At 35.4% G+C, this 22,534-nt stretch overlaps 1 protein-coding gene across 2 annotated transcripts in view; it reads right to left on the reverse strand.

The window, feature by feature from the left end:
- Nucleotides 1–22,534, reverse strand: part of INTS6 (integrator complex subunit 6) — an 85,109-nt gene that overhangs the window by 38,822 nt on the left and 23,753 nt on the right. Inside the window, exon 1 of one of the 2 annotated variants that reach the window (XM_081129723.1) lies at nt 17,781–18,002. The exons of the other annotated variant lie outside the window; for it this stretch is intronic. Within the exon in view, the coding sequence (XP_080985849.1) occupies nt 17,781–17,819 (39 nt within the window). The 5' untranslated portion in view covers nt 17,820–18,002. Of the gene's footprint in view, nt 1–17,780; nt 18,003–22,534 lie in introns of those variants that run through there. 2 annotated transcript variants of the gene reach the window in all.

Consider the following 22,534-nt stretch of genomic DNA (forward strand, 5'->3'; position numbering starts at 1 on the left):
GCCTGATTTTGAACGTTATATAAATGGAATTACAGAGAGTTTGGTCTCTTTGGTTTATGACTTCTTTCATTCAATATTACAGGGTGAGATTCATCCATACTGTTGCATACAAGTGTAGGTTATTCATTCCCATTGCCATATAGCACATGTGGGGCAGGGGCGAGGGGAATATACTATAATTCATTCTTTTTTGTTGTTGATAGGCATTTGGGTTGTTTCTAGTTCAGTTATATTATGAATAGAACTATGAAATTATAGTTCTTTACAGAAAACATATATATGCATTTCTGTTGGGCTACACCCAGAAGCATTACTGCTGGGTTCATAGTGTATAAATATATTTACTTTTATTACATACTGCCAGTTTTCCAAAGTGGTTGTACCAATTCATACTCCAACCAGCAGTGTCCAAGAATACCAGTTATTCCGTATCTCCTTTGCCAACACTTAGTTTGGCTGTCTTTTTCATTTTGGCCATTGTGGGGGGGGGTGTAGTGTTGCCCCAATAGAATTTGAATTTCCCTGAAGTCTATGGAAGCTGGACACCTTTCATACATTTCCTGGCCATTTTTCTGTGCTCTTTTGTGAAGTGCCTATTAATTTCTGCCTACTTTTTAAAAACTTGAGTTACCTTTTTCTTATTGATTTGAAGGATTATTAATATATTCCAGATGAGTCGTTTGTTGGATATAGGTATTACAAATGTCTTCTCCCACTGTGACCTTTCATTATTTTAGTGGTACCTTTTGATAAATAGAATTTGTGGCCTTTCATTATTTTAGTGGTACCTTTTGATAAATAGAATTTATCATAATGTATCTTTCCTTTCATGATTAGTATTTTTTGTGTCCTCTAATATCATGAAAATGTTCTACATTCTTCTGAATATACCAGTTACATTTAAACCTGAAATGTATTCAGAATTGTGTTTATTATATGATATGAGGTAGGGGTGAAGGTAGATTTTTTTCTCTAATGAATACTCAATTCATATAGCCCTGATTTTTGTGTTTTGGTTGTTTTTTTAATCCTCACCCAAGGATATGTTTTTATTGATTTTAGAGAGAGAAGTAGGGAGAGGGAGAGAGAGAAACATCAATCAGTTGCCTCCTGTACTCACCCCAACCGGGGATTGAACCCAGGGCATGTGTCCTGACCAGGAATCGAACTCTCGATCTTTTGGTGTACGGAATGACACTCTGCCCACAAGGGCAAGGGCAGAGACATAGACCCATATTTTGAAAAGACCATCCTTCCTCTGCTGTTCTGGATTATCACATTTTTCTTCAATTGGTTGACTATATAAGTGTGACTCTATTTCTGGATCAAAACCAATATGAAACTGAAAAGAAGGTACAAGGCAAAATGGTACACATAGACTAGCATCTATAGGTACTATGAAATAATTACTTAGTGTAGTTTTATTTATTTACTTATTTATTTTTTTAAATATTTTTTTATTGATTTCAGAGAGAGGAAGGAAGAGGGAAAGAGAGATAGAAACATCAGTGATGAAAGAGTCATTGATTGGCTGCCTCCTGCACTCCCCCTAGTGGGGATCGAGCCCGCAACCCAGGCATGAGCCCTGACGGGGAACTGAACCTTGATCTCCTGGATCATAGGTCGATGCTCAACCGCTGAGCCACTCCGGCCGGGTGTGTAGTTTTATACATGTATAATATATACACGTAGTAAAATATGAAGTGGAATGCTACACACCAAATTCTGATAATTATTGCTTCTGGGATGAGGAAGAGGGACAGACGTAAAACTGAGTAGAGGAACAAAGGGAACTAAACCTTCACTATCTGCAAGGTTCTGTTCCATTTAAATTTTTAAAAATCTACAACATACAATTAATTGTATGTAAGGCAAATATGGTAGAAATTTTTTATCAATTATTCTTATCCAAATAGTATTAACATGGAAAAAACTGTCAAAAGCCAGTATATTATACAAATAGTTATCTATACCTCTTTTATGACAGTCATTATTTTATACAAAATTGAAGAAAATTTCATACACATCTCAGCTCAGTGAAAGATAAATCAGATATAAAACTAACCCCAAAACTCAGACATTTATAAGGACTCTAACAAAGTTCTACTTGAATAGCTATTAAAATATACTGTAAGAGGTTAGACTATTCCTTGAAAATTATGCCTGCTTCCACTCATTTTTTTTATGCACCTACCAAATATTAGGCATATTGAGGTTCTGGAGATTCAAAAATGCATAATAAAATATGGTCCTACTACTTAAAGAGTTCTAAGGAAAGGTATCATATTCCTAAAGGAATCTGTTTTAGAGATGTGTTTAAGGATAAGCTAACCAACAGAAAGAAGAAAAAGGAAAATCACAGTACTGGTGCCCTGTTCAGTGTGGCTCAGTTAGCTGAGCGCTGCCCTGTGAACCCAAAGGTCGCCGGTCCAATTCCTGGTCAGGGCATATGCCTTTTTATGGTTCAGACCCCAGTGGGGATGGCAACCAATCAATGTTTGTTTCTCTCCCCTGCTCCCTAAAATCAATAAAAACATTTATTTATTTATTTATTTATTTATTTATTTATTTATTTATTTATTTATTTATTTATTTTAAACACAGTTCTGGCTATCAAAACTTTTATTTCTGAACAGCTGACCGGAAAATAGTTTTATGAAAGCTGTTTTCTAAAACTTAATTACAAGAAACTTTAGTATAAGAGTACTCAAATTTAAGTGTCTAAACTAATAATGCTAAAAAATTAGTCATGAACAACAACCACATACTATTATGTGGCAGACAATGTTCTAAACCCTCTATATACATGAATTCACTTATTCCACAGGTACTATTATAATTCCTACTTATAAATGATAAAAACTGAGGCAGGGACAGTTCAGTAACTTACTGGAAGGTACACAGTAAATGGTAAGGAGACAGAATTGAAACCCAGGTAATCTGGCCTCTGATTCTGTGCTCTTAAACAATGTCTAAACTTTAGTGAAGCCGTAATCTGCATTTTTTAAAATCAAGTGTTGAGATTTTTTTTAAAAAACTAATTTGCCCTCGCTGGTGTGCTCAGTGGTTAGAGAGGTCAAGTGTTCCATTCCTAGCCAAGAGCCCATACCTGGGTTGCAGGTCGGGAGGCAACCAATCCATGTCTCTCTCACATCGATGTTTTTTTCTGTCAGTCTCTCTTTCTCTCTCCCCCTCCCTCCCTCCCTCTCTCCCTTTCACTCTCTCTAAACATCAGCAGAAAAATATATCCTCAGGTGAGGATTAACAAAACAACAACCATTAAAAAAAAATTCTATTCTATTAAATGGAAAGAAACTTTAATGACCACTTTTAGGGGAAAAAATTTTAAATCACTGACTTCTGAATCAATTTAGTAATTTTAAGCCACTACTTAATATATTATTAACATTTTAGATTGCCTATTTGTTTTTATAAAGCACAGTCCTATGCTTTCCCACTAGTTACTCTTTCATCCAATGGGAAGAGGTAGCCATACACCTTTCTCCCTTTTGTTGGTCTCTTCCCATTCTCTAGTATGGGTAATAACAACAATAAAAACAAACCAATTATAGCAAGCATACTGAGTGCTTACTATGTGCCAAGTACCCTTCTATGATCTTTTAATATATTTATAACCAATAAGGTAGGTACAGTTATTATCCCTGTTTTAGAAACAAGTACAAGACTGTATGTCAGGAGATATCTATTTGAAGAACACATGCTCACATAACCCCTGCTATATAATCAAGTTTAGAGCATCTAAGGAAGACTGAGAAGTTTAAGAACTGGATAAATCATGTGTAATTCAATAATACAATAATTTTCCCATAACCATGATATTATTGGTCTTCATTTGGGTTTTCATAAGATTATACTTGGCAAAGCGTCAATCTAAATGGACTAATAAGCAAAGAAAATTATTGTTTATACTAACAAAGTTTTACTTTTACTTGAATACAACTGAGGTTTCTCTACATTATTATTTAAAATGATTAATTTTATTGATATTACCAGTTCAGAAAAGGAAATGTAATACTTCCACTGAGACCAACACAGAACATAACCTCATAAACTCTTCCTTTATTCAGAATTATAAAGAACATAACCATATGTCCAGTCAGGCGTGGCTCAGCGGTTGAGTGTGGACCCAGGATCCAGGCGATCGGGATTCGATTCCCGGTCAGGCTACATGCCCAGGTTGCGGGCTAGGCAGCCGATCAATGACTCTCTCATCATTGATGTTTCTATCTCTCTCTCTCCCTCTCCTTCCCTCTCTCTGAAATCAAAAAAGATATATTTTAAAATAAACAAAAACAAACAAAAAGAACATAACCATATATTTCTTGCAAATTTTTTTTTACCTCACATACCAAACCATCATTTTTCTTTACAGTTTAATGCACTGGCTAATACCAATGAATTTGGCACAGTATCAAAGAAGTAATTAGTCATTATTAATATTCAATTTTTAATTGTTATCAGGTGAGTCCTTTTTAAAAAATAAGAATGGGGATAATAAATCAAGCTGTAACAGGAATTATTTAATGAAAGGCGACACATGAGATTTTGTAATTTCCTACCTTCAAGAACACGTAAATAAATAATTGTAATATGTTATGATATGGACAAAGATAAAAGTATGTATGCGGTACAGAGGAATAAGTGATTATCTGGAGGATGAATCAGGGAAGACACAGAGAAAGCAGCAACTAAGTTTGAAAAATGAAAAATTTACCGACAATCTAGAAACTTCTGCTGATTTGAGGGAATATACAGAGTGAAGATCATGATCAGAAACATAAGCAGCAAGAAATAACCATAAAAAACAAACACTGGGACAAAAAACTAAATTAAAATTCAAGACTGCTGGAGGATAAAGTATAAAGAAAAGAAACTGAATATTTTAAGAAAGGCTTTAAGAATGGGTAAGATTTTAATACGGGGAAATAGAGGAATAACATTCAGGAAAAGGGAGCACATAAGGAAAGAAACTGAAAACATTCAGAAAATTAATAGCCTACTTTGGGTCAAGTTTAGAGAAAATATAGAGGAATGACAATGACTTTTTCTTCATCTGCTAGTCATTTCCTTCACGCCACTAAAATAACTCCCACTGTAAGTTATCAATGATCTTTTTTTTTGGTCTTTGTGGTAGATGACAGTGTGGTAAAAGTGTTCCAGGACTAACTCTTAAACACAGGCCTCGCAGCTTTGTTGTCACCCCCCCTTAGGAGCCAGCTGCCATGTAAAGAAGCTTGAACTAGACTACTGACTGATGACAGATCACATGGAGAGACAGAACTCACAGGGACAAGAAGCAAGTGCCCAGGCAACAGTGAACACCAATGCCCAGACAAATAAATAAGGTCATCTTGGATGTTCCAGCCTCAGCTAAGCCACCAAATGAATGAAGCCAATGCACAGAATCTTGAGAAATAATAAACTGTTATTGTTTTAAGCAGTAAGATTTAGGATGATTTGTTAACAGATAACTAAAGGAGTCATAACAATGAGTAGAGATTTTTCAGATTTCGCTTACCAGCAGCATTCAAAACTATGTACCATTTATAAAAATACATTCTTCATTTGGCTTTCACAATGAACTATTTTCATGGTCTTCCTCCTCTTCTCTGGCTGCACCTCTCTGTCTTTCACCCCAACCCTCAACCTGCAATACCTAGCCATTAAGTGCTGCAGATCAGCAAGGCTGTCTTAAGCCTTGGCCAATTTATGCTCTAATGTTAAACTGTCATCCCACCTACACACAGCTTCGATTATTATCTATACTCAGATAGTATTTTAAAATTTTAAATGTCCAGCCTAGATCTTTCTTCCCAGTGTCAAATTATCTTCTGCCTACTTGGTATTCCCTCTTGAATGGCTCTAAGGTGCCTCAAACTAACATATTTAAAACTGAACTAACAATTTTCCTCCATCTAAAATGGTACTGTTTAAACATTTCCCAGCTTAGCAAATGGCACCATAATCTATCCAGTTTTACAAGAAACCATCTTCTTTTTCCTTATACCCCAAAAATGTCAGCAAATTTGATTTAACCTTCTAAATCTCTCTTAAAACTTGCTTCTTTCTATCTCTTCTACCATCAACAGCCTCCTTGACCATAAAACAATGCCTAACTGGTGTTCCAATATCCACCTGTCTTTCTCCAAATAAAACCCTTCCTTTTATATTAATAACATTACTTAGCATGACCTCAGAGCCCCTGTGTAGTGTCAAGCCCAACCAACCTTCTTTTCTATTTTTTACAATAATTCCTCCTTTATGTCCAAGTCACAGTAGACTTCTCCCAATCCCTTTCTCAAGCATACTTCCTTTGGGGGAAAAACCCTTTGTATATTCTCTCTGCCTGGTATGACCACCATTTCACTTTTTGTGTAGTAAATCCTACTCATCTCTTTAGGTCTTAGGTTTCCATGATGTCCTTGACTAAATGTAGTGAACCTATATTGTAAGTTCTCATAGCACATATTCCTCCCTTTTGTTGGATTTATAACAACTGCAATTTCACTTAAATCTATGTGTTTTTATTAACGTTTGTCTTATGAAAACTAGACCCATAGAGGCAGAGCTATGCTTGTTTTCACTCACCATTTGATCTCAGAGCGTAATACAGTAGCTGGTTCATAAAAGTAACTCGATTAAATATACCTAAATAAATAAATGAATAGATGGATAAATAAGATGACTGAATAGGTTGTGAAGGATACTAAGGAATCTAGTGGACAATGGAAAGCAATGAAACAGTATGAACAGTAGAAAAATACACTCAAGTGATATGCTTTAGAATACTTATTGCCAGATCAAAGACAGAGGCAGATTAAGTGGAAGCTACACTGACATTCTCCCAGGACCAAACTGGAATTACAACCAAAATATAGAAAAACCATCCTAAATAATGAACTTAAGACTAGCTGGCGAGAACCCTTATAACAAAGGACATAAAGTGGAGACTGCATAGAGACTGGTAGGAAGTGCAGAGGCACAAGAGGGCTGGCCCAGCTCCCACAGGCAGCAACTGAAATTCTGAAGGGATATCTCAGCTGACAGGGGTTCTTACTGAGAACTCTGGTGTCTAAACTCCAAGCTGGCCTCCCAGCCCAGAGCATCAGAACTGAGAAAGGTACCCACATAACATATGGCTATGAAAAGCAGTCAGGTTTCTGTCTGCCAGGGAGAAACAGCTAGAAATGCAGGCATCATCTTCAAGGGCAGCCACTCACCTTGGGATCCGGCAGAGGAAGGACAGAGTGGACTAGAGCAGTGTGAGGAGAATCCGGGCTTGTGGACTCTGGAGACAGAGCTCGGAAGGCACATGTCTAGATTCCTGTGCTGAGTCATTCCCCCATATGGCAGAGGACATCTTTCTCAGGTAGACATTTGCCATCCAGACAGCTTTGGCTGGGGTGGAAGCAATTGCCCCACTTGTTGAAAATCTCTCGCCCCACCTTGTGGAGTTTATGCCTTGCTGTGGTCTACAGCCTAAGGCTCATTAAGAGACTATGATTAACAATCAGCCTCTGGGTGTTTTGCATCTTTCCCCTATCTGCTTCTGGACCCAGTGCTTGGAAAAGCAGATCTTGGTGTGCATCTTGGTCCTTTCCAAAGGCATCCAGCCCCAGCAGAGGGAGCCACAAGCTGTGGACTGCAGAAACCTTCAAACAGGGGTTCTCAAGGCCAGTCACAGAGTCTGATGTTGGCCTGCACCAGAAACCATCCAAAAGACAGAGAGTTCTAACAGATCTAGCTAATACAAAGAAACAAACCCAAACAGGCAGTCACAATGAGGAGACAGAAAAACAAGTCCCAAATGAAAGAACAAGAGAATTCTCTAGAAGAATAGCTAAAGGAAATGAAGATAAGCAATCTATCAGATAGAGAGTTCAGAATTCTGACCATACGGATGCTCAACAGCATGAGAAAAGATATGGAAACTATGAAGGAAATTAATGACGTAGTAAAAATAAAAAATACACTGGAAGGAATAAACAGTAGATTAGAGGAAGCTAAGGATCAGATCAGCCAATTAGAAGACAGAATAAAAAATGACTCAATCAGAGAACCAAAAACAAAAAACAATTAAAAAAACAGGATAGTTTAAGGGACCTGTGGGAAATGAAATGTAACAATATTTGCATCATAGAAATGCCAGAAGGGGAAGAAAGTGAACAAGGTTTAGAGAACCTGTTTGAAGAAATAATGGCAGAAAACTTTCCTAACCTGATGAAGGAAAAAGTAACATAAGTCCGGGAGGTACAGAGAGTTCCAAGCAAGAATAATCCAAAGAGGCCCCCACCCAGACACATCATAATTAAAATGCCAAAAATTCAAGACAAAGAGAATCTGAAAGGCTGCAAGAGAAAAGCAATCTGTTATCCAAAAAGCAGCTCCCATAAGGCTGTCAGCTGATTTCTCATCAGAAACTCTACAGGCCAGAATAGAATGGCATGAAGTATTCAAGGTCATGAAAAGCAAGGATCTGAAACCAATACTCTATCCAGCAAGGCTATCATTCAAAATAGACAGTGAAATAAGGAGCTTCCCAGATTAAAAAAAAGGCCAAAGGAGTTTATCACCACCAAACCAGCTTTACAAGAAATGTTAAAGGAACTGCTGTAATAATAAGAAACAGAGAGAGAGAGAAGCATAGGCATAAAGAATAAAATGGCAATAAATAAGTACCTATCAATAACAACCTTAAATGTAAATCAATTAAATGCTCCAATCAAAAGACATAGGGTATCTGAATGGATAAGAAAACATGACCCAAATATATGTTGTCTACAGGAGACGACCTCAGAACAAAAGACTCACACAGGCCGAGGAAAAAAACTTCTGGAGGGCTTTAAGGGAGAGATCGACAACAATGCAGTCATAGTAGGGAACTTTAACACTCCACTGATTTTACTGGATAGATCCTCTAGCCAAAAAAAATCAACAAGGAAACAGGGCACATGGGGCATTCTCAAAGAGAGACTACACGTTAGGACAGAAAACAAGTCTCTATGAGGTCAAGAAGACTGAAGACGTATTAAGCATCTTCTCAGACATTTACACCATGGAATACTATGCAGCTGGAAAAAAGAAGGATCCTTACCCCTTGAGACTGCATGGTTGGACCTGGAGAATATTATGCTAAGCAAAATAAGCCAGTCAGAGAAAGACAAGTATCACATCATCTTACTCATGTGTAGAAATCTAATGAACAAAATAAACTAATGAACAAAATAGATCCAGAGACATAAAAGCATGGAACAGACTGATGAATCTCTGAGATAAGACAGGGGTATGGGTGGGGTGGGGATAGATTAACCTAAGACTTTACATGCATAACCCATGGACACAGACAAGAATGTGGTGAAGGCTTGGAGGCGCAGTGGGGGTGGGGTGCAGGGAGGTAAGGATCAGTGGAGGGGAAAAGGGGTATCTGTAATACTTTCAACAATAAAGACAAATTAAAACAAACAGAACAAAAAAAAGGATAATTACTGCTATCTTATGACAGATTGAAGGAAACTATTACAATTTAGGGAGCTAATGTAATACTTTAAAAAAAATCACCAGTGTAATTGATGGCTAAACGAATAAGGATGAAAAGAAGAAACATTAATAAAAGCAAGGGACTAATACCAAAGACCATTATGAAGGAAAAAATATAGTACAGTAAAACCTCAATGTAATGGACTAATTTGGGCAAGGGGGTGTCCGTTAAAGCCAAAAGTCCATTATATACTAAAGTAGGTTTTCTGAATGCATATGTCAAAATATTGACAAATTAGTTTACCTGTTTTTACTTACACAGGCACGTTTGTGTAATTAAAATTAAGTATGTATGAAAAGTTTAATTTCACAGAAAAGCTTTCCATATGTATTACAGTAATTTTAAATTTATACTGATTAGGTTTAGCAAATGCATGCATTCACCAGTCCCCCGGAATAAACAAGTACACACAGCTGGGGCGTGGCTTAGCGCATGTGGGAACATGGACCAGCACACACTAAAATTGCTGCAGAAAGTCACACCACTGGACAACAGAACCAATTACCACGTGCACGCAATGTAGTGTGATCATGTGCTAATCATTCCCCAAACACTGTTTATGAGCAGTGACTCTTGGATTTAAATATGTAAACTGCAGTTGTAGATATGTAATATATATTTAAGTTGGTGAAATTACTACAGTGCTTTTCCAACATATGGTCTATTCTCCAAAATTTGTTAAAAATAACAGTGAGTTAATAACAAAAATAACCTGTAATTTAATTATAAGCAAATCTTGGTAAAAGTATTTTAAAATTAACAAGGTGTTAATTTTTACATTTATCATATGGACTGAATTTTTTTTTATTTTTTTTTTTAGTGTTTTTACTGATTTCAGAGAGGGAGAGGAAGAGACAGAAACATCAATGATAAGAGAGAGTCATTGATCACGTCCCCCACCAGGACAGAGCCCGCAACCCGGATATGTGCCCCGACCAGGAATTGAACTGGGACCTCCTGGTTCACAGGTCCACTGAGCCATGCTAGCCAGGCTCGGCCGGAAATTTTGTCCATTAAATCCCAATCCCAAGTCCATTAAATTGAGGCCCCCCAAATAAAGGGTTTACTGTATATGTGTCCTAAGGCCCTGACACTTTCTCTACCTCTAGTGATACAGTGATGATTTAACATGTTCAAAATGATAACAAGGTACTATAATATATGAAGTTGTTTAAAAAAAAACCCAAAAAACTACAAAACTAAGTTCCAAATACATACATACTAAAGAGTATTTTTTTCTCAAAAGTACAATGTTTCAATTCTAATGTATAACTACACATAACTGTTAAATAATATTCAAATTATTCAGAATCTAATATAAAACATGTAAACTAAAATAAATTATAAAGTATTAGGTCAGAAAGTTAATTTAAAGCATGTTGGTAAAGAAACTTAAAAAATAAAAATATAGTAAAAGCTTTGTGAATCGTTTTGAGGGCCATTATTTTCTAAGTAACTGAGAGTACTTAATGCTTCCAAGCACAAAAACATATCAACAAACTTTCTACAGTGTGTTATGTATGTCCCTATCTTCTGGAAACAGATTATATAGCCCATAAAAAAAGAGCAATAACCTTTTCTTGATAATTCAAAGAAGCAGGGAGAGAAAAAAGCTTACACTTCTTGTTCTTACCAAATTCTGATCCAAATCAGGTAGAGAGTTAAGCGTTTCAATTAGATATCCTACATCGAATCATCCTGTTTAATCCTTCAACACAACTATTACCTGTAACTTAGATCCTAAAGTGTATCAATTTAATATAGCACCCTTCTCTCCCTCTCTCCCTCCCCTTCCACTCTCTCTAAAAATCAATGGGGGAGAAATGAACAAAATTAAAAGCCTCTGTAGAAAGGTAATGAGAATAGGAAGTCTTGCTTTTATTACTAGTGTGCCTGTAAACGTAATTATTAACCAAATGTTCATGCTATTTAAACTGAACATTTTAACTCTTAAGTAAAATATAAAAACTTCACCCAATATAAGCTGCTAGAAAAGCAAATAATTCAGTCCCAGTGAGAACTAAATGATCTCACCTACACCTAAGCAAACAATGACACAGGCAGTACCAGACACAAGTCCATCACAGGTTATTTCCTGGTGGAAAGCTACCTAATTTCTCCTGATTTCAGAAATGCTACAGAGGGTAGGGGATGGATGGGTAATATTTCTTAAAACCAAAAAAACACAGTTCTCTCACTTAGGGGTAGAAAGAGTAAGGAAACCTTGACACAAAGAGATTGATAAAACTGTCCCAAGTTACTGCAGATTCTGGGGGGAAAAACAAGATTTAAACTCACATTCTCCCACTGTGCCACACTGATGTTACACATCTGGATTCCCATCTAATGTTTACACTGTGCCCATACTGTTACCCTTCTAAAATCTGTTTCTCTACTTGACCTTACAGTAAATAATTTCAGATTGCGGCTTTCTGGGTTCCTATGTCTGCTTATGTACATCACCATTTCTGTGTATCAGTTTCCTCATCTATAAAATATATAACAAGGATATACAGATATATATAAACAAGGTTGGCTTAACATTAAAAATCAGCCCGGCCGGGCGTGGCTCAGCGGTTGAGCGTCGACCTGGGATCCAGGTGATCAAGGTTCGATTCCCGGTCAGGGCACATGCCCAGTTGCAGGCTTGATCAATGACTCTCTCATCATTGATGTTTCTATCTCTCTCTCTCCCTCTCCTTTCCTCTCTCTCAAATCAATAAAGATATATTTTTTAAAAAAAACAAAAAACATTAAAAATCAATGTAATGCACCATATTACCATATTAACAAGATTTAAAAAAAAATCATCTGATCGTCAACATATTCATAAAAAACATTTAACAAAATGTAACACCCATTCATGCTTTAAAAAAAAAAACAACCTCCGTAAACTGGTAACAAAGAAATATTTTCACAATCTGAGCTTTAAAATATACAAAAAACCTACAGTTAACATCACACTTACACAGTAAAAGGTCTCACTCAACCACCCCATCCTCCAATATCAGAAACAAGACAAAGATGTCAGTTCTCACCACCTCTACCGGTATGTTAAGAAAAGAAACAAAGGCAGACAAATACTGGAAGCAAAGAAGTAAAACTATTTATATTCATAGACAGCATGATTTTGTACACAGAAAAACCCCAGGAAATCTAGGAAAAGCTACTTAATAATAGGTGAATTATTAGGAAGGTTATAGAATACAAGGTCAAAATACAAAAATCAACTGTATTTCTATGTACCAGCAACAAATCAGAAATTTGAAAGTTAAAAGACTGACTTACAATAGCATCAAAATATATACACAAAAGTTATACAATTAAAACTACAAATATTGCTGAGGTAAATTAGACATAAAAAACTTGAGATATACCATACACATGTATCAGAATAATCATAGCGTAAAATGCCAATTTACTGAAATTCAAATTAGCTTATAGATTCAATATAATTCAAATCAAAATTTCAAAAGGCTTTCTTATAAAAATTAAGAAGTTGATTCTAAATTTGTAAGAAAACTCAAAAGGATCTAGAAAAGACAAAATTTTGAAAAAGAAAATGTTGGAGACTTATTGACTCCAAAACTTATAAAGCTAAGCCAAGACAGTTTTGTATTGTCAAAAGACAGACACTGAGGCTGGTTAGCATGGCTCAGCAGTTGAACAACTCCCTATGATCCAGGAGATGGTGGTTGGATTCCTGGTCAGGGCACATGCCCAGGTTTCAGGATCCATCCCCAGTAGGGGGAGTGCAAGAGGCAGTGGATCAATGACTTCTCATCATTGATGTTTCTATCCCTCTCTTTCCTTCTCCCTTCCTCTCTGTGAAATCAATAAAGATATATTTGGAGGGGGAAAGACGACACAGAGATCAACAAAACAGAATAGAAAGTCCAGAAACAGACACACAAATATGAGGCCAACTTTCAACAAAGATGTCACAAAATCCAATGGGGAACGTGTTATCTTTTCAACAAATGGTTCTGATACAATTAGTTAATGATATTAATTAGTTAATGATGTATTAACTAAATGAACCTCAACACTTTCTTCCCATCATACATAAAAATTCTAAATGAATCATGACCCTAAAATTAAGAACTCACACTATAAAATTCCTTGAAGAACATACAGGACAAAAACCTTAGTAACACTGGCTTAGGCAAAGATTTCTAATACAGGACACAGAAAGCAAACTGTGGAAGAAAAAATAAAAACATTTTCTCTTCAAAAGACACTGTAAAAAATGAAAAGGCTCAGATGAAATATTTGAAAACATCCATCCAATAGAAGATTTGTATCCAGAATATGTAAAAGATTTTATAACTCAGTAATAACAAGACAAACAACCCAATAAAAAAAACAGGCAAGCCTAGCTGGGTGTGGCTCAGCGGTTGAGCATCAACTTAGGATTCAGGAGATCGAGGTTCAATTCCCGGTCAGGGCACATGCCCGAGTTTCGGTCTCGATCCCCAGTCGGAGATGTGCAGCAGGCAGCCAATCAATGATGATTCATCATTGATGTTTCTATCTCTCTCTCTCCCTCTTCCTTTCTCTCTCTGAAATCAATAAAGATATATATATTTTTAAAAAAACAAAAAAAATGGGCAAGATATCAAAACACTCACACTCACTTCACCAATAAAGATATATAGACGGCATACAAGCACATGAAAAATGTTCGACATCATTAACCATTAGGAAATGCAAACTAAAACCAAAATGAGATACCACTACACACCCACTATATTGTCAAAAACTTAAAAGTCTGAAAAAATTCAAGTGTAGAGCAACTAGAACTCTCTTCCTGGTGGGAATGCAAAATAGTACAGCCACTTTAGTAAATAGTATGGCAGTTTCATATAAAGTTAGATACACGCCTACCCTATGAGTCACCAACTGTGCCCAAAAGAAATGAAAACACATCCACAAAAGGACTTGTATTCCAATGTACACAGTGGTTTTACCCATAATGGTCAAAAGGGGAGGGATAATTATTATATCTAGTGAATAGATTAGCAAATTGTAGTATAGCTATAAATAGAATATTACTCAATAAAAAGAAACTACTGATATATGTAACAATATGAATGAATCTCAAAAGCATTATGCTAAGTGAAAGAAGCCAGACACAAAAGACTAACACTGTATAATCCATTTATGTAAAATTCTAGACAAGTCAAAACCACACATACACAATCACACTCACAGAGAGAGAGAGAGAGAGAGAGAGAGAGAGAGAAAGAGAGAGAAAAGAGATCGCAGATCAAGTGGTTTCCAGGGTACAGCGATATGCCAAAGGGGCATAAGAGAACCTTTTTGGAATGACATATATTTTATATCATTATTGTGCTGTTAATTACATGATGTTTACATTTGTCAAAACTCATCAACTTTTATACTTGAAATTACTATACCTTATTGTATATAAATTATGGCTAAACAAATGAAAGAATAACAGAAGAAATATAAACTAATGCAAATTTTGAGTACCATATACTTAGTGGCAAAAAAAAGAAGGAAGAAAAGGCTCTGGAATACATACGCCATTTATTTGGAGTCTGGTGACTTAAACTATTACCATGCTACCCCGTCTTCTTTCTAAGAGTGACTATGTAAAGATCCAGGTAAGAATAATCATTCTCAATCTTTTCCATGGGACACAAAAGATGTGCATGTGCACACACATACACACACACACACTCCAGTGGGACTACTAGACTTAAGTCTTAGGAAGGTAATTAACCATACATCCTGATCTCTCCCACTTAAGACAATATGAAATGGAAGCACCAGAGTAGCTTCATTATCAAGGATACCTGAAGTACTTTAAACTCTTATTAGCAATAATTTACTTTCCTGCCCTTTCACATTCTTACTCCTTCCCACAGGCTGAAATTCAGTTGTAGTGATGAACTAGGTATGTTATAAACCTAATTATCAAACATTCAGATAAAAGCAAAGAGAGCAACAAAGTAGAAGGAACCTGAGGGGCCAGACAATAACTTAGAGCAGATTCAGTCTTTGATGTAACTGTGATAGTTCCTACAGTTATACTTTATGGTTAAAACATATACCCTTTAAGTTTAAAAAAAAAAAACAAAAACACTTTTGGGGGGATTCTAGTAGTTTAAGATTAATATCTGTTCAGAGGAAAGCAATTACTTGGCAATCAGTAATATGGAAATAATTTCGTTAACAAAGTTTTACTCCAACAAATTTCAAAGGTGAGGTCTTTCTAATTTTTTAACAAGTTTATTGAGTATTATTACCTATCTTAAAATTTACCCATTTAAAAAGTATCCAGTTATTTTTAGTAAATTTAGAGTTGTATAACCATCACCACCATCCAGTTTTAGAACATTTTCAACACCTCAAAAGGATCCCTCCTGCCCAACTGTGGCCAGTCCCCAGTCCACTCCCTGGCAACCACTAATCTACTTTTTCGACATTCCATAAAAATGGCATCATACAACACGCATCATATGATACATGGTCTTTTCCATCTAGCACAGTGTTTTAGAGGTTCATCCATGTTGCAGCATATCAGTAGTTCACTCCTTTTTATTGCTAAATAGTATTCCTGATGTCTGGTATAAAACAACCCACAATTGTGTCCTCTTTTATAAGGAAGATAAAAAAAAGAAAATCTACTCCTTGTATATTCCCCACTACTGCCACCATATTTCTAAAATCTTTATCTGATCACTTTCTCCTTCTACTATTACCTCTTCATTGATTACCATCAACCTGTAAGGGAAAGTTCAAGTTCTTTGGAAGAGCATACATGTGGGCAATGCCAATCTGTCCACTCTCATTTCCTGCTGCTTCTTTTCTCGAACACTCTGTCAACTAACAGAACCAAGGTATATACAGTTCCCCCATGCTCTCTTTTATCACCTTTATGCCTTTGTATCCATCCACATCACAAACCTGAATTAATCTTTCAAAGTCCAAGAGGAGACATCATTTCCCAGTGCCAGCCTCACTTTCTCAGCAGCTTGTACTGTAACCATTTTACTTTTTACACCAAGCCATAACTGTTTACCTGTCTTTCAAACTCCTGATCTCAGCATCTAACCTTGTGTCTGAATCACTGGTGTTCCCGTAAGTATTTGTTCAACTAAACTGAATGCATTCTGACTACTTGTATTCTGCTCAGTCAGTTCACTAAGAAAGATCAAATGCACTCTAAAACTGCTGGTGAAAAAGACCTAACAAAAGTAGAATAACACAATTCCAGTGGCTTACAAAACAGGGTATACTCCGGGAGTCAGCAAACTAGGGCCCACCAGCCAAATTCAGCCACAGCTTGTTTTGGCAAATAAAACTTTATTGAAGACAACTACATTCATTTTTTTTAAATATTGTCTATAGCTACTTTTGCCTTACAGTGGCATTCACTAGTTCCAACAGAGACCATATGGGCTGAAAGCCTAAAATATTTACTCTCTGGCCCATTAAAAAAGGTTTGCCAACCCCAGTATACATCACACCACATGGTACTAGGAAAGAAAATATCAGAACTTCCTTCGTATAAATTTTTTTTACCTCATCTTTTTAAACATTTTTTGCATGTTTTCTAGTATTAATACAGCAGTGACATATATAATTTCTAAATATAAAAATGTACATACACTGGGGATGGTTCATGCTCATATTAGTTTTTCCTAATATCAGTGACTCATTAAAAAAAAAACAAAAAAACCCTAATAGGTCTTAGGACACGTTTTAGAGCTTGAAAATTTAGCAATAAAGCTTATTATATGAACAAGTGGGTTCTGTGAGTGCTTAAAGCACAGAGAGAGGGGCCTGGAATTAAACTTTTTCCAAACCAAATTGCTCAAAACATCTCTAAAGAATTTCTCATAGGGCTAAAAATGTTATTTAAATGATGCAGTCACTTCTAATATTCTCCAAGTTGAATGCAATAAAATATGAGCTATGTAAATCCAAACTGCTACAAAGATGGCTGTTTTGTAATCTCAGGTTCTGAAGGGCTCAGGAAATACCAAATTCCTCCCTTAATAGATCTTAAGTTTAGGAGGGCAGTTTCTAATAACTCAAAAGTTGGTGTCTGATCATCACCAACAAATTTATAAATTAATTTGCCAATTGAACCTGGATTTGTCAGGTTAGGGATGTCATTCTATGTTGAATCATACTCTCCAACAAATAGTCACAGCCCCCAGAGAGAACTACACTCTACTCTGCTCACCTTTAAGGCTTTTCTGAGGCCTTCCGAGATGACTAGCATCAGACTTTTGAGGAAGGCTAGCCATTAGACAAGGCTTTTCCCCACGATCTGACTGCTTGAAGTGACATCTAGGATCAGGTCGATCCTGTATCCAGGAATCATGACCCTCCCTGAGGCACCAGTCATCATGAGACAGTCAGTGCACTTTGGCACTTCTTGAAAACCACTGGGCTGCTCCTTTAGCTGAAAGGAAAAAAAACATCAAAACCACAACAAACAAAACAAAGGGGGGGAAATCAGTAATTCAACCTGAAAAGACAGAGCGTGGGGAAAAATATACCAAAATAGCCTTGTCTAGATCCAAAATGTAGCCTTGCCTTGATATAAAAATCATAGCTTCAATATCTTCCAGTCACTGCAGTTTATTCCTAATACACAAATCTAAAAAATTTTAAATCTATTGTATTACATCTTGAAAAGAACAATTGAAAATGAAAATTACATAAAATAACTACTTGTGGAATACAGCTAAGTAAGTACAAGGAAGGTCAATTTAACGGATTTCAGATTTAATGGACAAAATTTCCGGTCCATATGTCATGTAAAAATTAACACTCTGTGAATTTTAAAATGCTTTTAACCAAGATTTTCTGATAATTAAATTAACAGGTTATTTTTTTAAATTAATTCATTGTTATTTTTAACAAATTTTAGCAAATGGGACATATGTTGAAAAAAAAACTAGTAATTTTGCCACTATAAGTAAATATTACATATCTACAACTATAGTCTACATATTTAAATCCAAGAGTCACCACTCATAAACAATGTTTGGGGAATCATTAGCATGTGATCACACCACACTGAGCATGCAGTAATTGGTTCTGTTGTCTCGTGGGGTGACATTCTGCAGCAGTTTTAAGTGCGCTAAGCCACACCCCAGCATGTGCCTCTGTTTACTTGAGGTGACTGGTAAATGAACACATTTACTAGACTTACTCAGTATAAATTTAAAATTACAGTAATACATATAGCAAACTTTCCTGTGAAATTAAACTTTTCATATATACTTAATTTTAATTATACAAACCTGTCTACATAAATAAAAACAGGTTAACTAATTTGTCAATTTTTTAACATATGCATTCAGAAAACCTACTTTATAATGGACTTTCAGCTTTAACCAACACCCCCTCGCCTAAATTACTGTATTTATAAACAACTAGCAGCCTAAGGCTTTATGAGTGTGCCTCATCAGGAAATCAAGTACTGAATTTTTTTCATGCTCAAATTATAATCTGATTTAGAAAATCATGAAATACACCTAACAGGCTAAAGAAAATTGCCAATACAGTTAAAGCCAATCTATTACTATTCTTAAATTACATACTAATAAGCAGAAAAGGATTTAGTCTTGTATCCTCCTTAACTGACTTGACACTAGCACCAGGTATAGCCCCCCCAGACACAATGCTCTCTTCTTCCCAGCAGTCTGAATTTCAATGTTCACACTTGTTTGAAATAAGCAATTTTAAATGCTGACATCACTATGGCCTTAAATTTAAAAACTTAAAAGATCTGATAAATAAGATAACTTAAGACTTATTTAATCTGCTTCAAAATAAAAATTCTAACTATTGGAAATCAGAGATAAAATTCTACTTATTTCTGTTTTTAAATACAAAATATTTTTCCTAAGACATAATGTTAAATGGCAAGAAAAAAATCACTGAGATTGTTTTAAAAGTTGACTCACAACTCCTTTAAAACATTTGTACCCTAAAAGATAGGTAATTTATCAAACAATTGTTTTATATTCCTTTCTATTACTTATCCAATATCCTCCATTCAATTAACACTACCAACATCCACACAGATTCCCAAGTTGGAAACCTCAAAATACTACTAGACTGTCATGGTTTCATTGCTGTTGTTTTTCACTTGTTTGAGAATATGATTAAGCCTATAAACCTCTGTCCCTGAGAAAAATGTGCATACACACAGATGGACAATGTCTGGATAAGATTTCAGAGAATTCACAGAACCCTCTAAAGCCCAAGCTTAGATCCTGGGTTCAAACACTACTTTATTTGCTATTACCATCATTAAAGACCTGACTAGCATACCTATTGAATCTCTCAAATTTCTGCCTTCCTATCCAGCATTAGCTTAGTTGTAGCACACCCATGTTTTTCCTGAACTGTTGCATGTAGTTTGGAGTTCTTCCTATTTACCACTCTTCAATCTATCTTCTTTCACCTTGCTGGTAGCATAAGCTTGTTAAAATGCAAATGTGATCATGTTACTCACCTACTTAACATCTTCAATACCTCCTTTGTAAATGTTAAACAGATTCATATTATCTCCTTAGGGTGGTATCATCTGGCCTCTGCCTACATTTCAAGCATCCATGCCTCCTACCTACAATTTCTATACTTCATTCATAGAATTTATAGTTGCCCAATACATTGTTTTCATGCCTTCATACTTTTTTTTTGCACTGTCCCTTTTCCTGAAATGTCATGTTAATTCCTTACTCATCCCTCAAAACTAAGCTCCTTTCTTCATGCTCTCTCAGAACCTTCTGTTTATTTATGCCATGAGATTTGTCTCAATGTATTATTACAAACGCTTGTAAGCTTGTTTACCTGCATACCTTCAGACAATATGCAAGAGTTTTCTAGGGACAAGAGTCTTGCATAATTCCATCTTTGTCTTCCCAAAACACAGTAATACTAAATATAAATGGTGTGGTGATAGTCTCATACACAGTTACTAAGCATGACAGGAAAAATTATTGCTGAATTATTGCTAAATACACTTTTAAGAATTCAAAATCAGAACAATTCATTATGAAATGGTATTTTAGCAGCAACTCTCCAGACAGCAAAAATTAAGTGTAACTATCACCAATTCTTTATAAACTGCCCTTACCTGGGTCGAGTGCATATATATTTTTTAAATAATGCTAGTTATGGACATCCAAACCAGGAATTAAAACATAATAAGGATAACAAAATACTATGTAGACCTTTGGACAAAAACTCTTAAGGCAGGGATAACAAACACATGACAGATACTATGAATTAATTACTCCCCTTTTCTTACCCTCTCCTCCTCTACTCCACCTCATACTCAGGGTCTAAGAGTCTTCCTCGATACAGCAAACCATAGCAGTAACTACAGGTTGCAGTCGGCACAGAAATTAATATTTCAAGGCTATCCAATAATTGATTCTAAACCAGGCCAAACACAATATAAAATATTCACAGAAGGCCTGTTCCATATCCTTTGGTAACTCATTCCCAAATTTAACAATTCTAAATGTCAAAAATTAATTTTTATCTTAAGTATTTTGATGGCCTTTTAAGTTAAAAGTTTTAACTTGTTTTGTTAAAGTTATTCATTTTCAGTTATGTATTTTTTAGTAATTTTAAAATATATGTATTTGTAGTTATACTGTGCTCTATGCTAACTGGAACACTTCAAAAAATACAGATTTCCAGGTCCCTGCCTGGATCAACTAAACCAAAATTTCCAGAATCAGAGCTGAGGCCTGTGTACTTTATAAAATATCCTAGCTGATTTTGATGCAGCAACTTGAAAACTGTTCTAAATATAACAATAGTTTATATATGGAAGAGCTAGACTCAGAAGAGTAACAGAAACATCTCTAACAGAAGTTTTCCTTACATGTACAGTGTCTCTTATTGCTTATTAGTTCTGACAGGCTAATGAATGCAGGGTAAAGTTGCTTCACCCTCTGAATAAAAATGATTTTGCTATATCTTACAACAGATTTCTAGGTAATAGACTAGTTATTGTAGCCATACAGCTTCATTTAAAAGTAATCAGCCAGCATTTCTTTTTAATTATTCTATTGTAGGGTTTGTCTAGAGGCAATCTTTAAGAACTCTCCTTTACACATGACGCCGAAAAAAATAGAGTACTGCAAATGTGATTGCAGAAAATCCACTATAAGTATTAAATTAAAATGTTTCATCAACTTCTTTTAATTATCCATTTTATTATCATATATATTTTCAATATATTCATAATTGCAGATATACAGTTTTCTATAGCACACCAAAATAAATCAAGAGTTGAGAGAACAGGGCCAAAAATATGGGTAAAAATAATAATAATCTGCATCCAACAAAATTCTTATTTAATATTCCTGAAAAGCTGTGTTGATAGAGACTAACATGTACAGTAATGTTGTACATATGTTTAGAACATTTGAATCACAAATCTGTAAAACAGGAACTAATGTTGATACTGCTACTGAGCAATATCAGTAAGAAAAGGCATGACTACTAAGGAGGAAACATGAAAATGAAGAAAGATATTTATACACAGATATGTTTGATACATTCTATCATAGTACAGTGACATTCCTCAAGATCCCTTCATGGTCTTTTTAAAACAGAAAAAAGAAAGAAAAAGTACCCCAAAATTCTAAGAATACTGGAAAAAACACAACTATTTTAAATATATGTTTCAACGTCTTTACTGACACAACTTAAACTGTATTGGCAGCTTTTGGCACATATTTTTAGTGAAATAAAAACACTTTATGGGGGGAGAGAGGTGCTATATCAACTATTTCTGATACTAGAAACAGATTTCAGTAAATTCTGGACTGTCCTTTGAATCAGTACAGATCATGAAGAGTTAAATACAAAATATAATTGTAAGATCCTAAATCATAGATTATTCTTGTAAAAGGTAAAACGATTTACATTGCCCAGCATGATCCAGAAAAATCACTAATA

This window comes from Miniopterus schreibersii (assembly GCF_964146895.1).
Source record: "Miniopterus schreibersii genome assembly, chromosome: 2".
In the NCBI taxonomy this organism is placed as follows: domain Eukaryota; kingdom Metazoa; phylum Chordata; class Mammalia; order Chiroptera; family Miniopteridae; genus Miniopterus; species Miniopterus schreibersii.